General features: G+C 29.3%; 1 protein-coding gene and 2 long non-coding RNA genes across 3 annotated transcripts; 2 read left to right on the forward strand and 1 right to left on the reverse strand.

Moving 5' to 3' along the window:
- The first annotated feature begins 7065 nt into the window (after window positions 1–7065).
- On the forward strand, window positions 7066–11429 carry LOC114184230 (boron transporter 4-like). Its single transcript, XM_028071512.2, is given in 15 exon segments — window positions 7066–7304; window positions 7849–7954; window positions 8045–8127; window positions 8444–8636; window positions 8712–8850; window positions 8953–9118; window positions 9199–9365; window positions 9446–9619; window positions 9710–9805; window positions 9887–10003; window positions 10101–10423; window positions 10539–10818; window positions 10905–11030; window positions 11142–11165; window positions 11167–11429. Coding segments are annotated over 14 exon segments (2022 nt in total). The 5' UTR covers window positions 7066–7304; window positions 7849–7850; the 3' UTR covers window positions 11197–11429.
- Window positions 11430–12824: 1395 nt separating this feature from the next.
- On the reverse strand, window positions 12825–13975 carry LOC146886562 (uncharacterized). The gene is made up of 3 exons (XR_014995401.1): window positions 13781–13975; window positions 13350–13697; window positions 12825–13137 (listed from the first exon to the last, which is right to left on the reverse strand). It is a non-coding gene; the product is annotated as an uncharacterized LOC146886562 (long non-coding RNA).
- A 2516-nt stretch (window positions 13976–16491) lies between these two features.
- LOC114183105 (uncharacterized) lies at window positions 16492–18339 on the forward strand. Its single transcript, XR_003604296.2, has 3 exons — window positions 16492–16632; window positions 16744–16816; window positions 18075–18339. It is a non-coding gene; the product is annotated as an uncharacterized LOC114183105 (long non-coding RNA).
- The last annotated feature ends 1577 nt before the right edge of the window (window positions 18340–19916 follow it).

Below are 19916 nucleotides of genomic sequence, written 5' to 3' on the forward strand. Positions count from 1 at the left end.
GATGTTTTTTAAGAACAAAATCGTGACCGGATCAGAATAACTTTATTCATTATAGTATTATTCTTTTGAGGATTTTAGTGATAGATTTTATTCCTTTAATCTCATATTGTTTGTGTATCAATCTTTTTATCCTCATTTTTTATTAACTTGTTTTTCTTTTTGTTTCTGTTGAAGTTATTTTTATTCTATTTTGTTGAATTTGCATTAGGATTAAAAGTGCATTATTTTTGTCTATGTTTTTCAAATACTTTTCAATATATGGATTTCGAGAATTTTTCTACATATATTTTGATGAGGGATTGAAATTTTGCTTTGATTGAATTGCATGGCTATTAACTAAGGATTTAGTCTTTGGATGAATAATGGAAGTAAAACCTCTAAAAAAATAAACAATGAACAGGAGTTGAGACCGAAAAATAACGTGAAAATTAAATGAAATTAATTATGATAATTTAATAAATAATTTTGCATAAAAATAAATAAATAAAATACCTTATTCTTAAATCATTTTAAATCTATCAAACTCTTGAATCCTCTCTGCTTATACCTTGTTAAAGAATGAGAGGCCTATCAAGTAGTTTTATTCGACTTAACTACAAAATTTGTTTCTTTCTTTTTTAATTAAAAAGCCATGCATATAGAGCAAGTTGATAAGTTTGATGATAAGAATAAAGGAGGTTTTCATCAACCATCAATAACTTATAAAATTAATTAAATAACACACTCACAACTCAACACATTGATAATTAATAAACATTAAACTCATCGCATCAAAAAGGCAGAATAATTCATCTAATTAAAATGGCTTTTCTAACCTAAATACCCCTATCTCAAAGTTGTTTTTAGAGTTATAATTACGTTCACGCGCACTAGATCACATATGTACACATATTATAACGATCATAACTAAATAAAAATTCAATTAAACTATTTTGAGACACATATATGAATTATATAACCATGTAAAAATTTAATTAAACTATTTTAAGACACATATGTGGATCATATAATCTTGTGCAAAAATGTTAAACTAACTAAAAAATAGATTTACTAATTCTCTTTTAGAGAGACAATCTCAAAAAATTAGAGAGAATTTTTAAAGAGATAATAAAAAGTAAAACTTTTTACGAACAAAATTATCTAAATGTCATCTTTAAAACCTATATAATTGTAAACTATTCTATAGGTCTTTATATTAAAACTCTTTATATATTTTTTTTGTTAATTTCTTCGTTTACATTAATGCTAATAAAACATATAATTAATAAGAAAAATAAAAGAAAGATAACATGGTGGCTTAGCATAATATAATAAGAATGAAATGTGAAGACCACAATGATTGTTTGTGCTATATTAATACAAAATCAATTTCTTTTCTTCAAAACTGATAATGGGAATACAGAGTGCAACCATTTATAATAATTTTCTTCCCTAGCAAATTACCCTTTTTTTCACTATTTTCCCTCTCACTTTCATACATACCTAAGTAACAGTAAAAGAAAGTTGGAAAGATGACATGATTCTCCAATTCTTGTTGAGCCAACATGCTGCATCAAATACCACTAACAACTCTTCTTTCTATAACCTTCAAATAATACACAAAAGTTTATAATCTACTTTAGTTACGTGCACAGTGAAAATTGTTCAACTCTTAACAAATGAACATACATACATATATATTAGATAAATATTTTTACCAATGAGAAAACTATCCTAAAAGACTATTGCAAATATTATATATATTGTATTACCTCTCTATCAGAATATGATGATATATCATAAAATTTAAAACTACACATCTTAAATAAGATTCTGCATCATAAGAAAATACTTTTATTTTAAAAAATATTTTTTTTTGTCAATAATTAAATAAAATATCAATTAGAATATAAGTGTTTAGCTTATATCGAAAATCTCACCTCGATTAAAGATAAAAACATTTCATAGTATATAAATGAGGTACAAATATCAACTTATAAGCAGTTTTGTGAGATTGTGTTAAATTTAAAGTCTATTTCTAATAATTTATAATAATAAATTAAAGTATTGTATACTAATTTTTCAAATAAATATTGCCTAATAAAAATGTTCTTTGCTTTTTTTTTTCATATTTGAATATGCTTAATTATGAATATTTTATGGTTGATGATAAATATGTTAACACTGGACTGTGACTTTATATATTTGGTATATACTTGTTTTTCAATCTTTGCCTTACCTGACAGACACTCGGTGTTCATTTATTGTAAATTGGATGGATGTTATATTAGATGCATTCAATTTAGAATATGTGGCACCATGTGAATCATTTATATTATCTTACATTTTATGACATTATTAAAAAATAGCTTAAATAAATTTTAAATATATCATTATTTTTTTTGAAAGAATTAATACCATATACTAAATCACATTAATATAATTTTTTAAAGTAAAAATTGATAATGGGAATACAGAGTGCAACCATTTATAATTTTCTTTCCTAACAAATTACCCTTTTTCGCTATAATGACCGAAGTAACAGTGAGAGAAAGTTGGAAAGGTGACAGTGATTCCGATTCTCCAATTCTTGTTGAGCCAAAATGCTGCATCAAATTGCACTAACAAAGCTTCTTTCTATATGTTTCAAATAATACACAAAAGTTTATAATCTACTTAAGTTATGTGCAGAGTGAAAGCTGTCAGATCATAATTTATTTTTTTACCTCAAAATTACGTAGCATTAATTTTTTTATTACGCCTATGTATAAAAGCTAATAATTTTCGAATGCAAATAAATATATTTTTTATTTCTAAAAACCAATAATTAATAAGTAGTTTAATTTTGTATACTTTAAGATATCATTTTTATTTATTTATTAATTTTTATATTTAATTAAAAAATAAACGTCTTAAAATCGACATAAGAAAAACTCCCTTGTGATCTGGTCGTGCTACACAAAGTTACAAATAGTGACAGATTTGGAACGTTAATTTTGAGAAGTGAAAATAATATTTTAAAATTTATATGGTTCTATTATTATGATTAGTATAAAAAATAAATATATAATATATAATATATAATTTAATTATAATTATAATTATAAAATAAATCATATATATAATAAAATTTCTTTGTATTTTTAAATTATTAAACTCATCAATAATTAAGTTAAAATATACACTATTAATTTTTTTGTTTTGAAATTATTTTCATAATAAATATTTACAATTTTTTTTTATGAAAAATAATTTGTAAGGATTTGTTACTAATTTTTTAGTAAACTATTTAGGGTTTCACAAAAAAACTTGTAAAAAATACTTGAAAATTTTATAATTTTATAGGAAATAATTATCCATTAATGAATGAATTAGTAACCAATTAAAACTCTTAGAAAAAAAATATATTTTGTTGCAAAAATTGATAAAAGGATTGTAGAAAAAATCTCATGAAATAATAATTCTAGTAGTGATAATTTTTGGTTATATTTTTATTATTAATATGAATAATTATATTATGTAAAACAAATTTATCTTCTATTTTATTTCATAATTTTGTTTAATAAAAAAATATTTTTTTAAGTAAAATATAATTCTTATTTTTGTTAAAATTTGCTATAGTTCAATGATGTTTGATAGATTTTTTAAATTCTAATAATTAAGAATATTAACAATAAAATATTGAAATTAAAATTTTAAATTAATTTTCTATCGAACATGATATTAACAATTTAGTTATGAAAATATTAATTAATAGTAAGAGAATAAGTGAAAAGATGATAATAAATATTTTTATTATTTTTATATTCATTAAATAATTAAATTTTACCTATAATTAAATTAATTTTTTAAAATTATAAACATATTATAAATTTTAATTTCTAACGTATAGAAAAAATATTGAGAGGGGGCTATGACCCGCGGACCAACGAAGATCCGTCCCTAGTTATAAATTATATATGTCACCAAAATTGTAAATTTTCATGATTTTTACTATTATAAATAATATTCCAAATAAAGTTTGAAATATAATAAATAAATATTACGAACAAATATAATTAATACAACTATATATATACTGTTACTAATAAGCACTCAAAAATGTCAGACTACCACAATTAATTTTTTTTTCTTTGTTGAATAAATTATTCGGTCTTTAACAATTAATTTTACTTAAATATAGCAAGGTAGATTGTATTAATTAAACAATTAATACGAATCTTGTAATGTAAAAAACAAACTAATTTTGTCAAGATTAAGGACAGGGTGGAAAAGATAAAAGGAATAAGAGAAAGAGAGGGAAGGTTTATTTTTGGATTTTAATATATTTTATTGGTGTGATAAAATAATTTTTTGTACATATTCAAAAAGTAATTTATACAATTAATTTTTAAAAGTATTTTGATATATAATATTTTTAAAATAAAAATTAGAGTTAAAATAAATTTTAATTTATAATGTAAATTTATTATATATTAACATCAGCTTTAGATCTTATCTGCAATTGAAAAATGTCCACTTATAACATGACTAAGTTTCTATATGCAACTGAAAAACATAAGGCACACATGCAACAATATAACTTTTTTCTCAGTAACAACACAAAATTTCTTCTCTAAAACCTTCATAGATAATAACTCTAATTTAAAGGTTACCTTCTACTGATTTTTCTGAGTTCAAATTTTTTCAAAGTCCAGAATTTTTACTGTTTTCTTCTACTAAACATTATAAACAAACTGAACAATGTAAATATATTGTGTTAATATTTTAAATATTTTTTAATATATTTTAAAATATTAAAATTAATAATAATCAATATATTATAAAAACATAATAAAAAAATAAAAAATAAAAAAACCTAACATAAAATCCAAATTTTAATTTCTGTCGTCTAAATCTTCATACCCTCAAGATCTCTTAACTAAGTAAGAAGACTCAACATCCAAATATTTAAAATAAACTTGTTTGTTTGAAATGATTACGTCTTTCATAAATAGGTTAAAGAGACCATAAAAACAAAAACTTAAAGAGAAGAAAAAATAAAATAAAGGATGTGATTAAAAGTGACAAAAAAAAGTGAACAGAGATAGAATGTTCCAAATATTGTTATGCATAAAGAAATGTAAATTTTGTTTGAAAGGAAAACCTTTTTGAATTTAATTGATTTTTTCCTTCTAAATTTCGTATAAAATATTATTATATGTCATATTTAATTATAATAATTAAGGCGGGTCTCAAAGGTCTACATTCTAATTAAAACAAATAATTAAATCATTAAATATTAAATGAATTTTGTATAATATACAGAAATCAATTTATCATGTTTTATAAAATATTTTTATAATTATACTTTATTTTTAGACATATTAAAGTGAGCAAACCCAGCTTACACGGTTTGGTTTACCACGACATGGGTTGAAAATAAGTGAACCCAACCCAGTTCACTTTATGGTGAACAAGAAATTTTGTAATCCAGTTCAACCCACTACGGTTTGGTGGGTTAAGTGGGGTTGACTTACAACAACTACACAAAAAAGTTACTTGTTTATTTATTTTTAAGTATTCAAATATTTAAATAATTTTTTAAATAATTTTTTAAACAATTCATGAGATTACAATCGCGGTAAAATCAATAACCAATGTCTTCATCATGTTCACCACCAATATACGATGAATTGTTTCCAATAAAGTATCCATATAATCTAAGAAAACATGGCTAATATTACATATTTTTTGTCATGCTATTCAACAAAATATAAATAAAAAAATTACACATATTTGTCATGCTAATTTAGAAAATTTTGTTTATAAGATGGTTGTTTGAGTAATTTACTATAAAGATTATAATTAAAAATTAAAGTATCAACGTATATAACTTGACAATCAAATTAATTAAACATTCAAACTATTCAATATTATTGATCAACATTCTAACATTTAGAGATATGAAATTGTGAACATATATAATTAGAAATAGTAAATAATTATTAAAAAACAAAAAAAAATTGTAAAAAAATGTTGATGGATTAAATGGGTCAACTCACCATCAACCCGACTCTAATCCATGGGTTAAGTGAGTCGGGTTGAATTTAATCCATTTTCAAAAAAATTGAATATTTTTGATCCAACCCGACCCAAATCCATGATAAACCAGATTGATTAATGGGTTGAAATTAATTTTGAGATCTCTGTATATCTTGTTTACTGTGGTGATTTGATAATAGCTTAGAATAAATTATAATCATAGTTTTTTCAATTTTTTTACGATCAATTTGATTTCTTAATTTTTCTAAATAGGGTTATTTCTTTAAGCTTTTAAAATAGTTTAAAATGGTCTTTTGTTCGATTGATGATTAGCCAACTTTTTTCCAGACGTTTTTTAAAACTCACAACTTGATCAAATAAAAAAAAATGAAAACTAAAAAAAAAATATAAATGAGGAGTAAGAAACAATACATCAATACACCTTCATTTTTCGTATTTTCAATCACAAATTTATTTGCTATAATTAACTGCACATATATTTTAATATTTACACTTTTAAATATTTCCTTATTAATGTATAAATTTTGAAATATATTCATGGATCATTATTTTATATGCCGTAAATATTATAAATATTTATTCAACATAAAAGCATAAAGATCATAAAAATTATAACATTTCAATTAATTAATTATTAAAAAGTTAATAAAATTTTCATAATTGATTTAATTAATGAAATAGCAAATTTAGAGTGATGACTCCTTCCAATAAAAAAGTAGGGTGTGGACTTGAATAGTAAAGAAAAACTACCCCACATAAATGTAACAATTGTTCACACAAAACATTAATGAAAAAAGTTTTTAGTTTCTCATTCTATATAATAGTTGTATCCTTTCCACATACACTCACAGTGAAACATTTATACTGAACACATCCTCCAACAAAATTTAATCCAGGGTTCTTGGTTGCAGAAACCAGTTCCTTCTCTCCTCTTCAACCTAACAATTCTCCATTGTTGATTTCACAGTTCAACTTTACCTTGTCAAAGTTATAAACTTAATGAACTTTTTGAGTGTGAAATGCTTTCAGAATTGTAAACAGTAATTTCTGTGACAGTGGGGACCAGTTAGGATTTTCTCCCTTTGAACAACGTGGACTTTGCCTCTCTCTCTGTTTCATTACTCCGTCTGCGTAATAAAAGCACCCAAACTCAGCGAAAAACCAATTCAAATACTAGTTTTGCTCTTCTCCTCGTGGCCACCTCAACATCTCCGCTACGTGCAGTATCATCTCTCTTCTTCTTCTTCGTTCTTATCAATTCTGCATTGAGTATTAACCAGGTATAATACATTTATGCATTGGTTTTTAATCTGCATGATATCACACCTTTTCGTTCTTGAATCGTTTTCGTTGGTTTGTATACTAATTCTGCATGTATACTTGCAAATGTAAAGAATTTGGTTTCTTTTTTGTGTTGCCGGAATTCTGATTTCTTGGTTAACTTCTTTTTTTTCTTGTGTTCGTCACGAGCACCTTTCGTGTTTGTGTTATTAATATCTCTTTCGTTATGGATTCTTATTGATCGAACAGCACTTACAGAAACTGAAAGTAAATCGTAAATTGAACGCGTGTGTGAAGTCAAACATTTCCGTCTTTTTCTTTTATTTTTTTCATTTTTTTGAGTGTTCCAGTAATGGTCCATATGGCCTGTTTCCTGTCAAATTGGTTGGTGAAAGAAGCCAAAACCAATGGAGAGAAACCTAAGGCGTGTATGTGTGATTGTATATGCGTGTTATGTTTTCCACTTTCTCGTTTTCTGTTTTCTCTGCCTTTGGATGCTTAAGAATTTTTTAATGAGTATGACTCATCACCGTGTGAATGCAGGTATGGAAAGCTTAAAAACACCTTTTAAGGGTGCTAAGAAAGACCTTCGAGGAAGAGCGGTGTACTATAAAGATGATTGGACAACTGGTCTCTACTCAGGAGCTGGGTAAGCTTCTTATTTATATATATCAGATCTTCGTTAAGTAGACTTTTAAAGAATAGTAATCTTTAATGAACACTCTCTTTTTGTTGACAGAATATTGGCCCCAACTACCTATATTTTCTTTGCTTCTGCTCTTCCAGTCATTGCCTTTGGCGAGCAGCTAAGTAGAGACACAGGTAATTTGCTAAACATTTCTTCTAAAAAATGAATCTACGTTGATAAATCTCATGATTTTATATACAATTCAACTTGATTATTTTAGAAGTATTTTAGCAAGGTACGTCTTCTGTATTTTATAAGAAAGTTAAAATGACAACTTAAAATGCATTTTCTGTACTACAAGTAAGTGTGTTTCATACATTAGCACAAGCCTTTTCAACCTCTCATGCATTTTACTGCATGAGTAAGCACGAGAAGAAATGGTTTTAAGTTAGTCTCTTTATTAGTGAAAAACTTGACAGTAAGATTGAACTAGCTGTTGTTTGTATACAGATGGAAGCTTGAGCACCGTAGAAACGCTGGCTTCTACAGCTATTTGTGGAATCATACACTCAATTTTGGGTGGCCAGCCTCTCTTAATCGTAGGAGTTGCTGAACCCACTATCATTATGTACACTTATTTGTACAACTTTGCCAAAGATAAGGATTCCTTGGGACGAGAACTCTTTTTAGCGTGGGCAGGATGGTAAGAAAAAACATTTTCTATATGAACCAAGTTCGTTGTGAAATCAATGTCTAATTGATATAATTAACGTCCCAGGGTTTGTGTATGGACTGCTCTCTTGCTGTTTCTTCTAGCAATATTCAATGCTGGAAATATCATCAATAGATTTACAAGGATCGCGGGTGAGCTTTTTGGCATGTTGATCACAGTCTTGTTCATTCAAGAGGCTATAAAGGTCAGTTTGTGGTATATTAGTCTAGGTATCAAATATCAAATTAGACATGATTTGGCATAAGACATGGAAAAAGTACTTTGATACAAGTTTTTGCAAGTTCAGGGAATTATAAGTGAGTTTAATGTTCCTAAAGAGGGAGACCCAACATCGGAAAAGTACCATTTTGATTGGCTGTATGCAAATGGATTGATGGGTATTATATTCACCTTTGGCCTTCTCTATACGTCTTTAAAGAGCAGAAGAGCAAGGTCATGGTTATATGGCACAGGTTTGTTAAGTGAATTTCAAGTGTTTTGAACCATAGCATGGTTGGAGTAGGGAATCTGACATAGTTTGTTTATTGAACAGGGTGGTTTAGGAGTTTCGTTGCAGACTATGGGGTGCCTTTCATGGTGGTGGTGTGGACAGCATTATCATTCATAGTACCAAGTAAAGTGCCTTCTGGAATTCCCAGAAGGCTCACCTCTCCTCTTGTTTGGGAGTCTACATCTTTACATCACTGGACAGTAATCAAAGTAATCCGTAATATTGCATATAGTCAAAGCAGTTCTTACTTCAGTGGTTTTGGTCATTACTTACATAGCATTTTCTGCAGGATATGGGGAAGGTTTCTCCGTCATATATTTTTGCTGCTTTTATTCCCGCCATAATGATAGCGGGGCTTTACTTCTTTGACCATAGTGTTGCTTCCCAGCTGGCACAACAGAAGGAATTCAATCTCAAGAAACCTTCTGCATACCACTATGACATATTGTTGCTAGGACTAACGGTATCTCTCTCTTGTACTTGGTTGGTTAATGATCATTTATACTAGTGATCCGAGGGGAATTGATGATTTTATTTGGATAAAAAATTTCAGACTTTGCTTTGTGGATTAATTGGCTTACCCCCTTCAAATGGAGTTCTTCCTCAATCTCCTATGCACACCAAGAGCCTGGCTATTCTCAAGAAACAGGTAGATAGGATAAGTGAGTGTTAGTAACTGTCATGATTGAATTGGATATTTGATATGATGATATTTTTTTTTCAATGGCAGATGATCCGAAGAAAGATGGTTAAAAGTGCCAAGGAAAGCATAAATCAGAAAGCTAGCAATTCTGAAATTTATGGGAAGATGCAAGCAGTGTTTATAGAAATGGATAACTGTCCAGATGTAAGCATATACACCCTTAATCCTCTTGCCCCTGTCCAATTATGAAAATCGATACATAGCTAAGTTTTCTTTTGGTCGTGAATTTGATTGCTTGCAGAATCATTCAGTGGTCAAAGAACTAGAGGATTTGAAAGAGGTTGTCTTAAACGGAGAAGACAAAGGACCTGAGAACAAGAGTAACTTTGATCCTGAAAAACACATTGATGCATATTTGCCCGTCAGAGTAAAGGAGCAGAGAGTGAGCAATCTCTTACAATCAATCTTTGTGGGAGCATCAGTCTTTGGCATGCCAGCAATAAAAAAGATACCAACTTCAGTTCTGTGGGGATATTTTGCTTACATGGCCATTGATAGTCTTCCAGGAAATCAATTCTGGGAAAGGATCTTACTCCTTTTTGTAACACCTAGTAGGTGGTACAAGTAAGTAAAAGTTACCATTCTTTCACCAATTTTACTACAGCATGAAACTTCCACCCTCAATATTTTCATTCGATTAACTCCATTTCTAACACCAACCTATATATAATCTTGGCAGGTTGTTGGAGGGGGATCATGCTTCCTTTGTTGAGTCAGTACCTTACAGATACATAGTATTCTTCACTCTCTTCCAATGTGTGTATTTCTTGGTTTGCTTTGGAGTGACATGGATTCCCATAGCTGGAATACTGTTCCCCTTGCCTTTCTTTTTACTAATCACATTGAGGCAGCATATACTCCCCAAGCTGTTCAAGCCTCACCATCTTAGGGAACTAGATGCAGCTGAATATGAAGAAATAGTTGTTGCTCCAGGATTAACTTTCAACAAGTCTTTCAGGGTACGATGCCATACTTTATTATCACCATTTCGTCTTAGTTCTTCTTTACATTGTGGGATACGAAAGAGCTTGTTTACTTTTAACAGGAGGTAGAATCACCCAGAGTTGGATCAGTGGAAATAGTTAATGCAGAAATTTTAGACGAGTTAACTACAAATAGAGGGGAGTTGAAGGTCAGAAATGTCAGCTTTAGTGAGGAAAGAAATCGCCAGGTAACAACAATTCCACTGTTACTGATTTGAATTCAACTGTTTGTTTATCATTTTTTGTTCTTTCTCTCACGTGAATGGTTTTGTGTTTGTTTGAATGTTGAGGATTTCCAGGTGCACCCTGATGAAACCGGATCTCCAGACCCAAATTGTTAGGGATGAAAGGTGATGAATCGAATCGTATATGATAAGTGTACAATCCGTGCGGAAGGGTTCTGACATTCATGCACGTCTACTCTACAAGAAAAATAGAGGATGATATCAATGTGTTGATTAAGATGAAGTTTTAGAATGTAGAAATTTTGAAGCTGCCTCTAGTAAGAGGTTAAGGGTTCATAGGTACAACAACACACTATTTTAGCACTTAAATTTTAGTCTTTTTTCAAGTAGTTACTTATATCCTCTCTGTGTGTGATTGCTATGGTAGTATAAAAGTAGACTTTTAGATACAACAAAACGTAAAACTAGTTCTGTGAAAATGAAGTTTATATGGAATTTGATTAGGTAACGATTATATAATAGACTATAATAGTTATATTTTGAACGAGGATAACGTAGGATAATAATGTAAGGGTAACATATATTATATCAATGTAATATAAAAATGGTATTTTATCAAAGGATTATTTTTTCGTAGGTAACAAATTTAAACAAGAAAAAAAAAATCCTAAACTCTAAAAGCTTAAGTGTGTACAATCAACAATTACACGTCTCTTTCTCATCTTGTTTAAAATAAAATCACATTAAAAAATATTCACATCACCACATATTTCCATCATAGTCATATTGCATAATCACGTTCCCTTACATTTTGCATACAATCATTAATAATTCCAAACAGTGTTGAATCGTAAACGAATGCAAAATTTAATCGAGCTCGGACAAGATCACTAATCATCCCTCAATTAGTAAAAGGTAGATTTGTCCCCAAAGAATTATACTAGAATGATTTATAATTTTATCCAATTTCATCTTTTAATTATTTAAAAATTATTATTTATAGTGTAAATGTACCTCAACACAACAAATTACTCCAAACTTCAGTGGTTAAATCCTTGGATTTGGACTCAAAACTGCAACATAGTTATAGTTTGAGAGGGTTTGAATATTTACAATGCAGGATTTATTTTATTTTTCATTACTCGTTTAATAATGTTATGTTTAACTATTAGTTGTAATCAAACACGCTAACTAATATATATAAAACATGTGCATATATTGTTTCACTTAATTTTGAACTTAGTCGAAACTATTTTAAAAAATAATAATACTTTTATTCAATATTTATGAATAAAAACATTAAAGGTGTCAAATATAACTAAGTTTTGAAAAATTTCTTTTTATAATATGATGTGATATTTTTTAAGTAATTTTTTATTTTTTATTTTTTTATATTCTAAAATCACTTAAAAAAATGTTATCTCAAATTATAAGAAAAAGTTGTCAAAATATATCTTTTGACCGATATATATTTATAGGTTAAATATGTTTTTGGTTGTTTAACTTTAAGTGAATTTTGAAATTAGTCTATTTCGAAACTTTGGACCAATTTAATGTTTCATCTTTTGAAATACGTGAATTTAGTCTTTTTAATCAGATTTAATTAAGTTTATTTGACATTTTAAACGTGTTTCATAATAGTATTTGACTTAACATTAAAACAAAAATGTGTCAAATAATATAAACAACTCAAATACAATTTTGAAATGCATACAAAATATCAAATAAACCTAATAAAATATAATTAAAATAACTTAAATTCACTTATTTCCGAAATTCCTTCAAAAAGTTAAGAGATAAAAAAATATTTTACCTGTATTTATTTATTAGGCAACTTTATCCCATCCAAACAAAGAAGCTAAACCCATGAACCTATATTCCAGGTGCAATTGGGTAAGTGGCCAAAGAGCAATGGTCCATTTCACTTCCCCACCGCTTGAGATTATGGCCAGCATTTTGCAGAGTAAAGAATATTAAAACACCCATTAAAGCTGTGCCGGCATCAAGTGCTGCAGATACTACATAGTACAAGAAGCTTGCACCCATGGCAACGAGGAAAAACTGCATCCTCCTAAAACTTTATGATTTCTGCTCCTTCTCATGGAGTGCCCTGTAAATAAGAATCTTAGTGATGTAACCAAAGTAAAATTTTGCATGTATTCTGACTTCATTGTTTGAACTGAACTTTTTAGTAAACCGACGGTTAAATAGTTCGTCGGAAAGTTCCAATTGTGTAGTTAGCATAGCCTTATTTAGCACAAGGAAAAAAGAAACATCACACGTAATTAAACGGTTTAATTGAAGAAAAGAGCAAGAACGAACCTTCAAAGCTTCAAAGCGACACTTGAGCAAGGTTTGCAGGCCACCACATTTCAGCGGGATTTGCATAAGAATGGAAGAAACGGTGAGTGCCTGAGTCCTGAACGTGAAGAACGTATTCAAGAAGATTAGGAGCACGCATGATGCCATTCCCAGAAACCTTGTCCGGAAAGTCATCACCGGAAATGATGGATCGTCAGTCTCCGGCACCACCGGACAACCGTCAGGAGGAGAGTCTCCGTTCCCTGCCTTCGCAGAATCCGTCATCATGGTCGCAGACATTGAGTAAAAGCTGTGAGAAAAAACAGAGTGCTCTGTTTCTCTCAGAGTTGCTCTGTTTTTTCTTTAGTCCTATCACATGGACAAATTTATAGTGTTAAAATATGCATTATACAAGAATCTCCAGAACTCTAAGTTGAGAAAAATCCAACAACCTTTGTAACCAAATAAAAAGACATGCTCCAAAATCTTCCATTTCCCGGTGTTTGATGTGCCCTGTTTCCAGTTGGTGAAAGAAGCCAAAGCCGATGGAGAGAAAGTTAGGGCGTGTATGGTTAACAAATAACTGAATATTATGATTTGTGTGGTTAGAATCAAATCTTTTTCCTTCTTCTGCAGGTACCCTTGATCTATAAAAAATGTTGTATATATTCTATCATAAATAAAAACAACACACACAACAATTAAAAATGAACATGATATCTTAGAGGACTCAGCCAATGCAGGAGTTCCTGCAATCAATTCATAATTCATAAAGATAAAATAATATTGACTAAAAAAAGAGTGAAGGCTATATTTATATTTATAAAGTAATTTAAAAATATTTGTAGGTTTAAATATGTTTTTGGTTTTTCAAAAGTTTTAATGAAATTTGAAAGTAGTTTTTTTTTCAAAATTTTTTAATCAATTTAGTTCTTTATCTTTAAAAATGCGTGAATTTAGTTCTTTTAACTAAATTTTGTTAAGTTTACTCGGTTTCAAACGCATTTCAAGATAGTATTTGAATTGTTTACACCGTTTGACACATTTTAACTTTAATGTTAACTCAATTATTATCATAAAATGCATTTAAAATATCAAATAAATTTAACAAAATTTAGTAGAAAGGAGTAAATTTACGCATTTCTAAATATGAAGGACTAAATTGATATAAAATTTCGAAGAAGAATTAATTCCAAAATTCACTAAAACTTGAGAAATCAAAATTGTATTTAACCCATATTTTTAATATATTTTTTAAAATTTCAATTATTTGAATGCGCAGTAGAAGAGCAGAAACAAAAAACTTATACCTTATATGTGAAGAAACATGGCCTTCTCAATACAAGTTATTTGTTGTTCATCTTCGTCTCCTTGCAAAGAATAAGCCTATTCTCTGATATATTATCCATGAGATAAAATCTTTCCTTATTATTACATGGTTAAAAGTTGTAATTTTTCAAGAGAATGTCAAAACCAAATTTTAAATGTCAGAAAGTTTTATTGATACCCATTTTAAACTAAAACAATTGATCCATTGCTCCATTTTGAGTTACTTACAATAGACTTTTTCTTCTGTTAAAGTTTGTTTCCACTTGAGAGACTTTACAAAGAAGCATCATATTTATATAGGTAAATATCGCATTACAAAATTTGGCATGAACTTTTCATTGGTAAGAAAAGAAGTACTGAATTTTTCTAGTTTCGTTGATCCAACCAGGTAGTGGTGGTAGAAGCTCATTTGTTACAAAATTCAATTCACTTTATTTGAAAACCTAACCGTTTCCTCCAATTACCCTAGCAATATACCATCTATGAAAATTATTTCAGAGTTGCCATTCAGCTTATAAATTTGTACACAAATCAAAGAACGAATTTTGAGAAGGCAGAGAACGAAGAGTATCTCCTCCTGACAGTTGTTCAGTGGAAGTATCTCTGATGGTGGCGGAACCGACGATCCATGAATGTTGGTGATGACTTTTGAGACATGATTCCAAGAATGACATCTTGCGTGCTCCTAATTTTCTTGAACACGTTCTTCAAGATGCCATTCCCAGAAATTATGCCGGAAAGTCATCATAGGAATTTATGGATCGTCGGTCTCTGGCACTTCCAGAGCCACCATCACCTTCACTGGACAACGGTGAGGGAAGGCCTTCCTTCTCTGCCTTCTCAGAATCCGTCATGATGGTCGCAGAAGATTGAGATTTTGTGTTGTTGAGAGAAGAGCCATAGTAGACGGATAAAGAAGCAGAAAAAAAGAAGAAAGGAAACGGATAAAAATATTCATTTCCTTTAGTGCTGAAATGTCCTAGGATTTGTTTGACGCTCGCAGTATTCAGTAATGGGAATGAGGTGGTGTTTGATTTCATTGTATAAATCTTTTCCGACCTATCATGTTTGTTGTATGGGTTTTACATATTCCTGTTTGATGCTCCAACCCAATCATGAGTTTCACTGTTCCTAACCAAGAATGAAAGATGGGACTAGGACGTTGCAGAAGCCAGTTACAGGTTTTTGTGCTCAGCTTGTGTTTTTTTAATTACAATATGCATGAAAAAAAAATGTGGTTTAACATGATAACTATCATTTGATAATTAACTACAAGTCTACATGAATAAATGATCATAATTAACTATAAAACTCTTCGATTATACTAAGTAATTCTTTCGAATGTTACGGAAATTCTCTAATCTAATCATTAAATTTTTATTATCATATCTCAAAATATTTGAAGAATACAAAATATATCAAAGAAATATAATTTTTCTTGTTTTCATCTTTCTCCTAATAAATTGTTTTTTTATTATTTATCTATATACCTATTTAAAAAATAAAAATAAAAATAATTTATCAAAATCAAATAAAAAAATTGATAACATAATTATTTATAAGAAAAATAGTTGATCATTAAATCACAATTAAAAATACACTTATGAAAAAAGATTATAATATATAATTTTTCTTTTCATATTCATAAAACTAAATACAAAACAAAATTAACGAGAAGATAAAAAATATTCTATTTATTAAACTAATATTTTAGAAATGAAACAAAAGAGAATTAATAATTCCTATCATTAATAATATATATATATATATATATATTCATTGGGCTTGGCCTTTTCGTAGGCCCAAGGCCAGCCCAACTGTAGGACCCCCCATACCCCTTTCAGCTCATTCAGTATGCTCTTGTCTCCTTTTTCAAAAAACAGTTCCCTCTCCTCTCTTGTCTTCTTCTAGGAGCTCTGATAGGGCACGATCTTCATCCACCTTCGAGCTAACGAAACCCATCTAGTGCCTTCCGGTAAGTTGAACTTCAGAGTCCTTTGGTCTATTCCCTCCTCATTTCGCTGTTTGAGTACGTTGGTTGGGTAGGGTTCCAAGTAATTACCTCGTATTGTCCTGGTTTTCACAGTTCACTGTTTGAGTTCCTGGAGCTGTAGTACCTCTTAGTTCAGATCTGTTTGCTTTTGGTGCTCAATATAGAGGTAAGGGAAGTTAGGTTTTGAGTCTTTAAGAGCTATTTCTGCATGTCTTTGATCTGTACCATGATTTTATATCTGATTGATGTTTTGGATAGTATGAACTGGCTTGTTGAGTTCTGGTATGTTGCTATTGAGCTTGATTTCCTGCTGCATGCGCGTAACAGTGGAGAGTACTATTATTCTCGCCCAAGCGAGCTCGTCTTGCCTAGGCGAGAATGGTTGAGACTCGCCCAGGTTTTGTTCGAGCAGCTTGCTCAGGCGGAGTGCTCTTGTTTTGAGCGACACGCTGTCTCGCTCAGGCGAGAGTGTCTCGCCCAAGCGAGTTCTCGAAGAAAACTTGGTGTCCTCTGATCGCGTTCTCGTCCAGGCGAGGGATTTCGTTTTTTTTTTTGGGCGAAGAGTGATCTCGCCCAGGTGAGGGAGTCTTGCCCAGGCGAGAGCTTGCAAAGTGCCCCTGTTGCAGATCTCGCCCAGGTGACTTCGCCTAGCTTAAGCGAGACAGTTGTGTAGCTTAAGCGAAGGCATTTAGCCTAAGTGAGAAAGGGGTCAGGTTTGGGTCTATTTTCTTTGGTTATCTGTGGGTTGGCTGCATGATTTGTAAATGCATGAATTCCTGATATTGATATATGCCCTGGAATTGGTATGTTTGGTACGAGTAATGGTATGGAATTGTACATGATGTTTGGGTGAAATGAGAATTGAATGTATGAGATGAAAGTGGTGGTTGTGGTATGAGAGACATGAAAATCGTATGTGATAGGCGTAATTCCATGAGCCTCGTGGGGGGACTCCATGGTGGCGTGTAGTGTATATATTAAGATATGGATTCAAGTAAGGATCGCATCCCGAAACTCTAAAGGGTCAGTGAGTCTCAAGTAGAGCAAACTGACCCAAGTGGTGAGAGTGGCGGGAGGCCTTAGTCTTTGGCAGGATAATGGCCTTAGGTGCTTGAAGGTTAACTTTGTGTGTGGTAGAGTGAAACCCATTGGCAATGGCTCTGTAGAGCAGTAGAGGCCACCACGAGTGCAAGCATCCAGTGAATCCGATCTTAGTATATGTATCCGGATAATTGAGTTATAGTGTCCTGTTTGTTTGCTATAAAGTGATGCTCTATGCCTCCTGTGTTGCATGACTGGTCTCTTTAAGTACTTGTTCTTTTATACCATGATAAGTTTTAAACTGCACTAGCTTACTCTTGCATTTTTGTGTATGTTCTGTTATGTTTCCTCTTTTTGGGATGATCACCTTCTGGTGGGAGTAGATGAGAGAGGTGCGCGAGGTGGATCTGGGGATAGCAGCAGTGCGTCTTAAATTCTCTTGTCTTGATGGCCTTAGGGGCAGTTTCATGGTCATGGGGTCTTTTGTAATAGCTGTTTAGTGGCAACCCCTTTTGCTAAACTGTTAACTTTTCTTTACGTTTCGTTTTGGCATGGTGGTATGCCAAATTTAGTTTTCATAGTAAAATTCTGGATGACTGTAACAGTTACCTTTCCTACGTTTTATGTTCATCTGAGTGCTTCTCATTATTATAATTTTGTGATGTTTTATTTAATAGTTTAATCTATTAAAAAAATGGGATGTCATATATATATATATAATATATATATATATATATATATATAATATATATATATATATATATATATATATAATAAGAATAAAAAATATAAACTTATGTTTAACTATTTTTTCATAAATAAAAGAAAATATATATGAGAATTGATAGGTGAGAAAACAAAAAAAGAAAATTTCAATAAATTTTTTTACTGTTTTTAATTTTTTTAGTTATTAACACTAAATATTATATTTTATAAAAAATAAAAATCTACCTAATTTAATTTTCATTAATATAATATATTATTTTTAATTTTTAAAATAATTTAGGTGGAGCCATGGTACTATACAAACACTGAGATTCCCTATGATTATAATAGTAATAATAATAAAAATGATGTTTTATATTTGTAAAGAAAATTAAAAAGTAAAAAGTAATGAAGAATAATGATCTAATAAAAATGAATTTTTATATTTGTAAAATAAATAAAAATTTAAGAAGTAATGAAAGAATAATGTTAAATGAAAGTAAGCAAAGGTAAAATTGAATTCTTGACATGAAACAACATTCATTCTCTAGTTCGATTATCCAAAAACTAAATTATAATATAATTTCTAAAATGTTTTAAATTAAAAATAAAAATAACTTGGTAGTAATAATCACGGTTGAAAATTCGGTTTCAAAGATACTAAATGTATGAGCAATAAATAATTGTACCTTGAAAATTAAAATAGGAATAAGTTTTTAAAAGGATTGATATATTTTAAGAAAAAGTGTAACCTTAAGGATCACAAATTACGCTATATGTATATTTTGATAAAAATATTTAATATAATATTTGGCATTGCGTAATACGTGTTTATGTTTATATTACATTAGTCATATTGTATTTAAATACATGCATTCTTAAGTTAAATATAACTGGTTTTTAATAATTTTATAAATAAAAGTCATGCTAATTAGTCAATATATTAAATATTTATGGTTGTTGCGACTTCAACCTTTATAATTTCTTGATTTGATTTTTAAGATGTCAGAAAATGTATCTTGAACCAAGAATTTAAATACCAAATAAAATTTATATTTAGGGATAAAAATTTTTTGATTAGTAATTTTAAGAATTTTAAATTAGATTTAATGCTTGATTTTACTTGGTGATAGTTTAAGAAATTGAATTCTGATGAGTTATCACATGTTTAAAGTCTTTAAGGGTAGGATTTGAATATATTTGTAAATTGATTTTAACATAAAATTAAAATTGAGATATTTATAAATGTACGAAAATGAAAAAATGAGATTTATAATACTCTATGATAAATTTCTATGGCACAACAACTAATATAAATACAAAAAAAATTGCTTTATATTTTAGTAAACTTTGTTATTTAATTAAGTGTGAATTACGAGAGTTGCACAATCATGTCTAAACTTTTTATTTTATTACTTGTCCAATATAATATACTTACTAATATCTTAAAATTTGAGATCAAATATATCAAAAGTTTACATAAGATTAGAGGACAATTTTTTCTTCAAGAAATAAAAACA

The sequence above is a fragment of the Vigna unguiculata genome, chromosome 5 (genome assembly GCF_037176805.1).
Source record: "Vigna unguiculata cultivar grain cowpea cultivar isolate G323 ecotype 2 chromosome 5, ASM3717680v1, whole genome shotgun sequence".
Taxonomy (NCBI): Eukaryota; Viridiplantae; Streptophyta; class Magnoliopsida; order Fabales; family Fabaceae; genus Vigna; species Vigna unguiculata.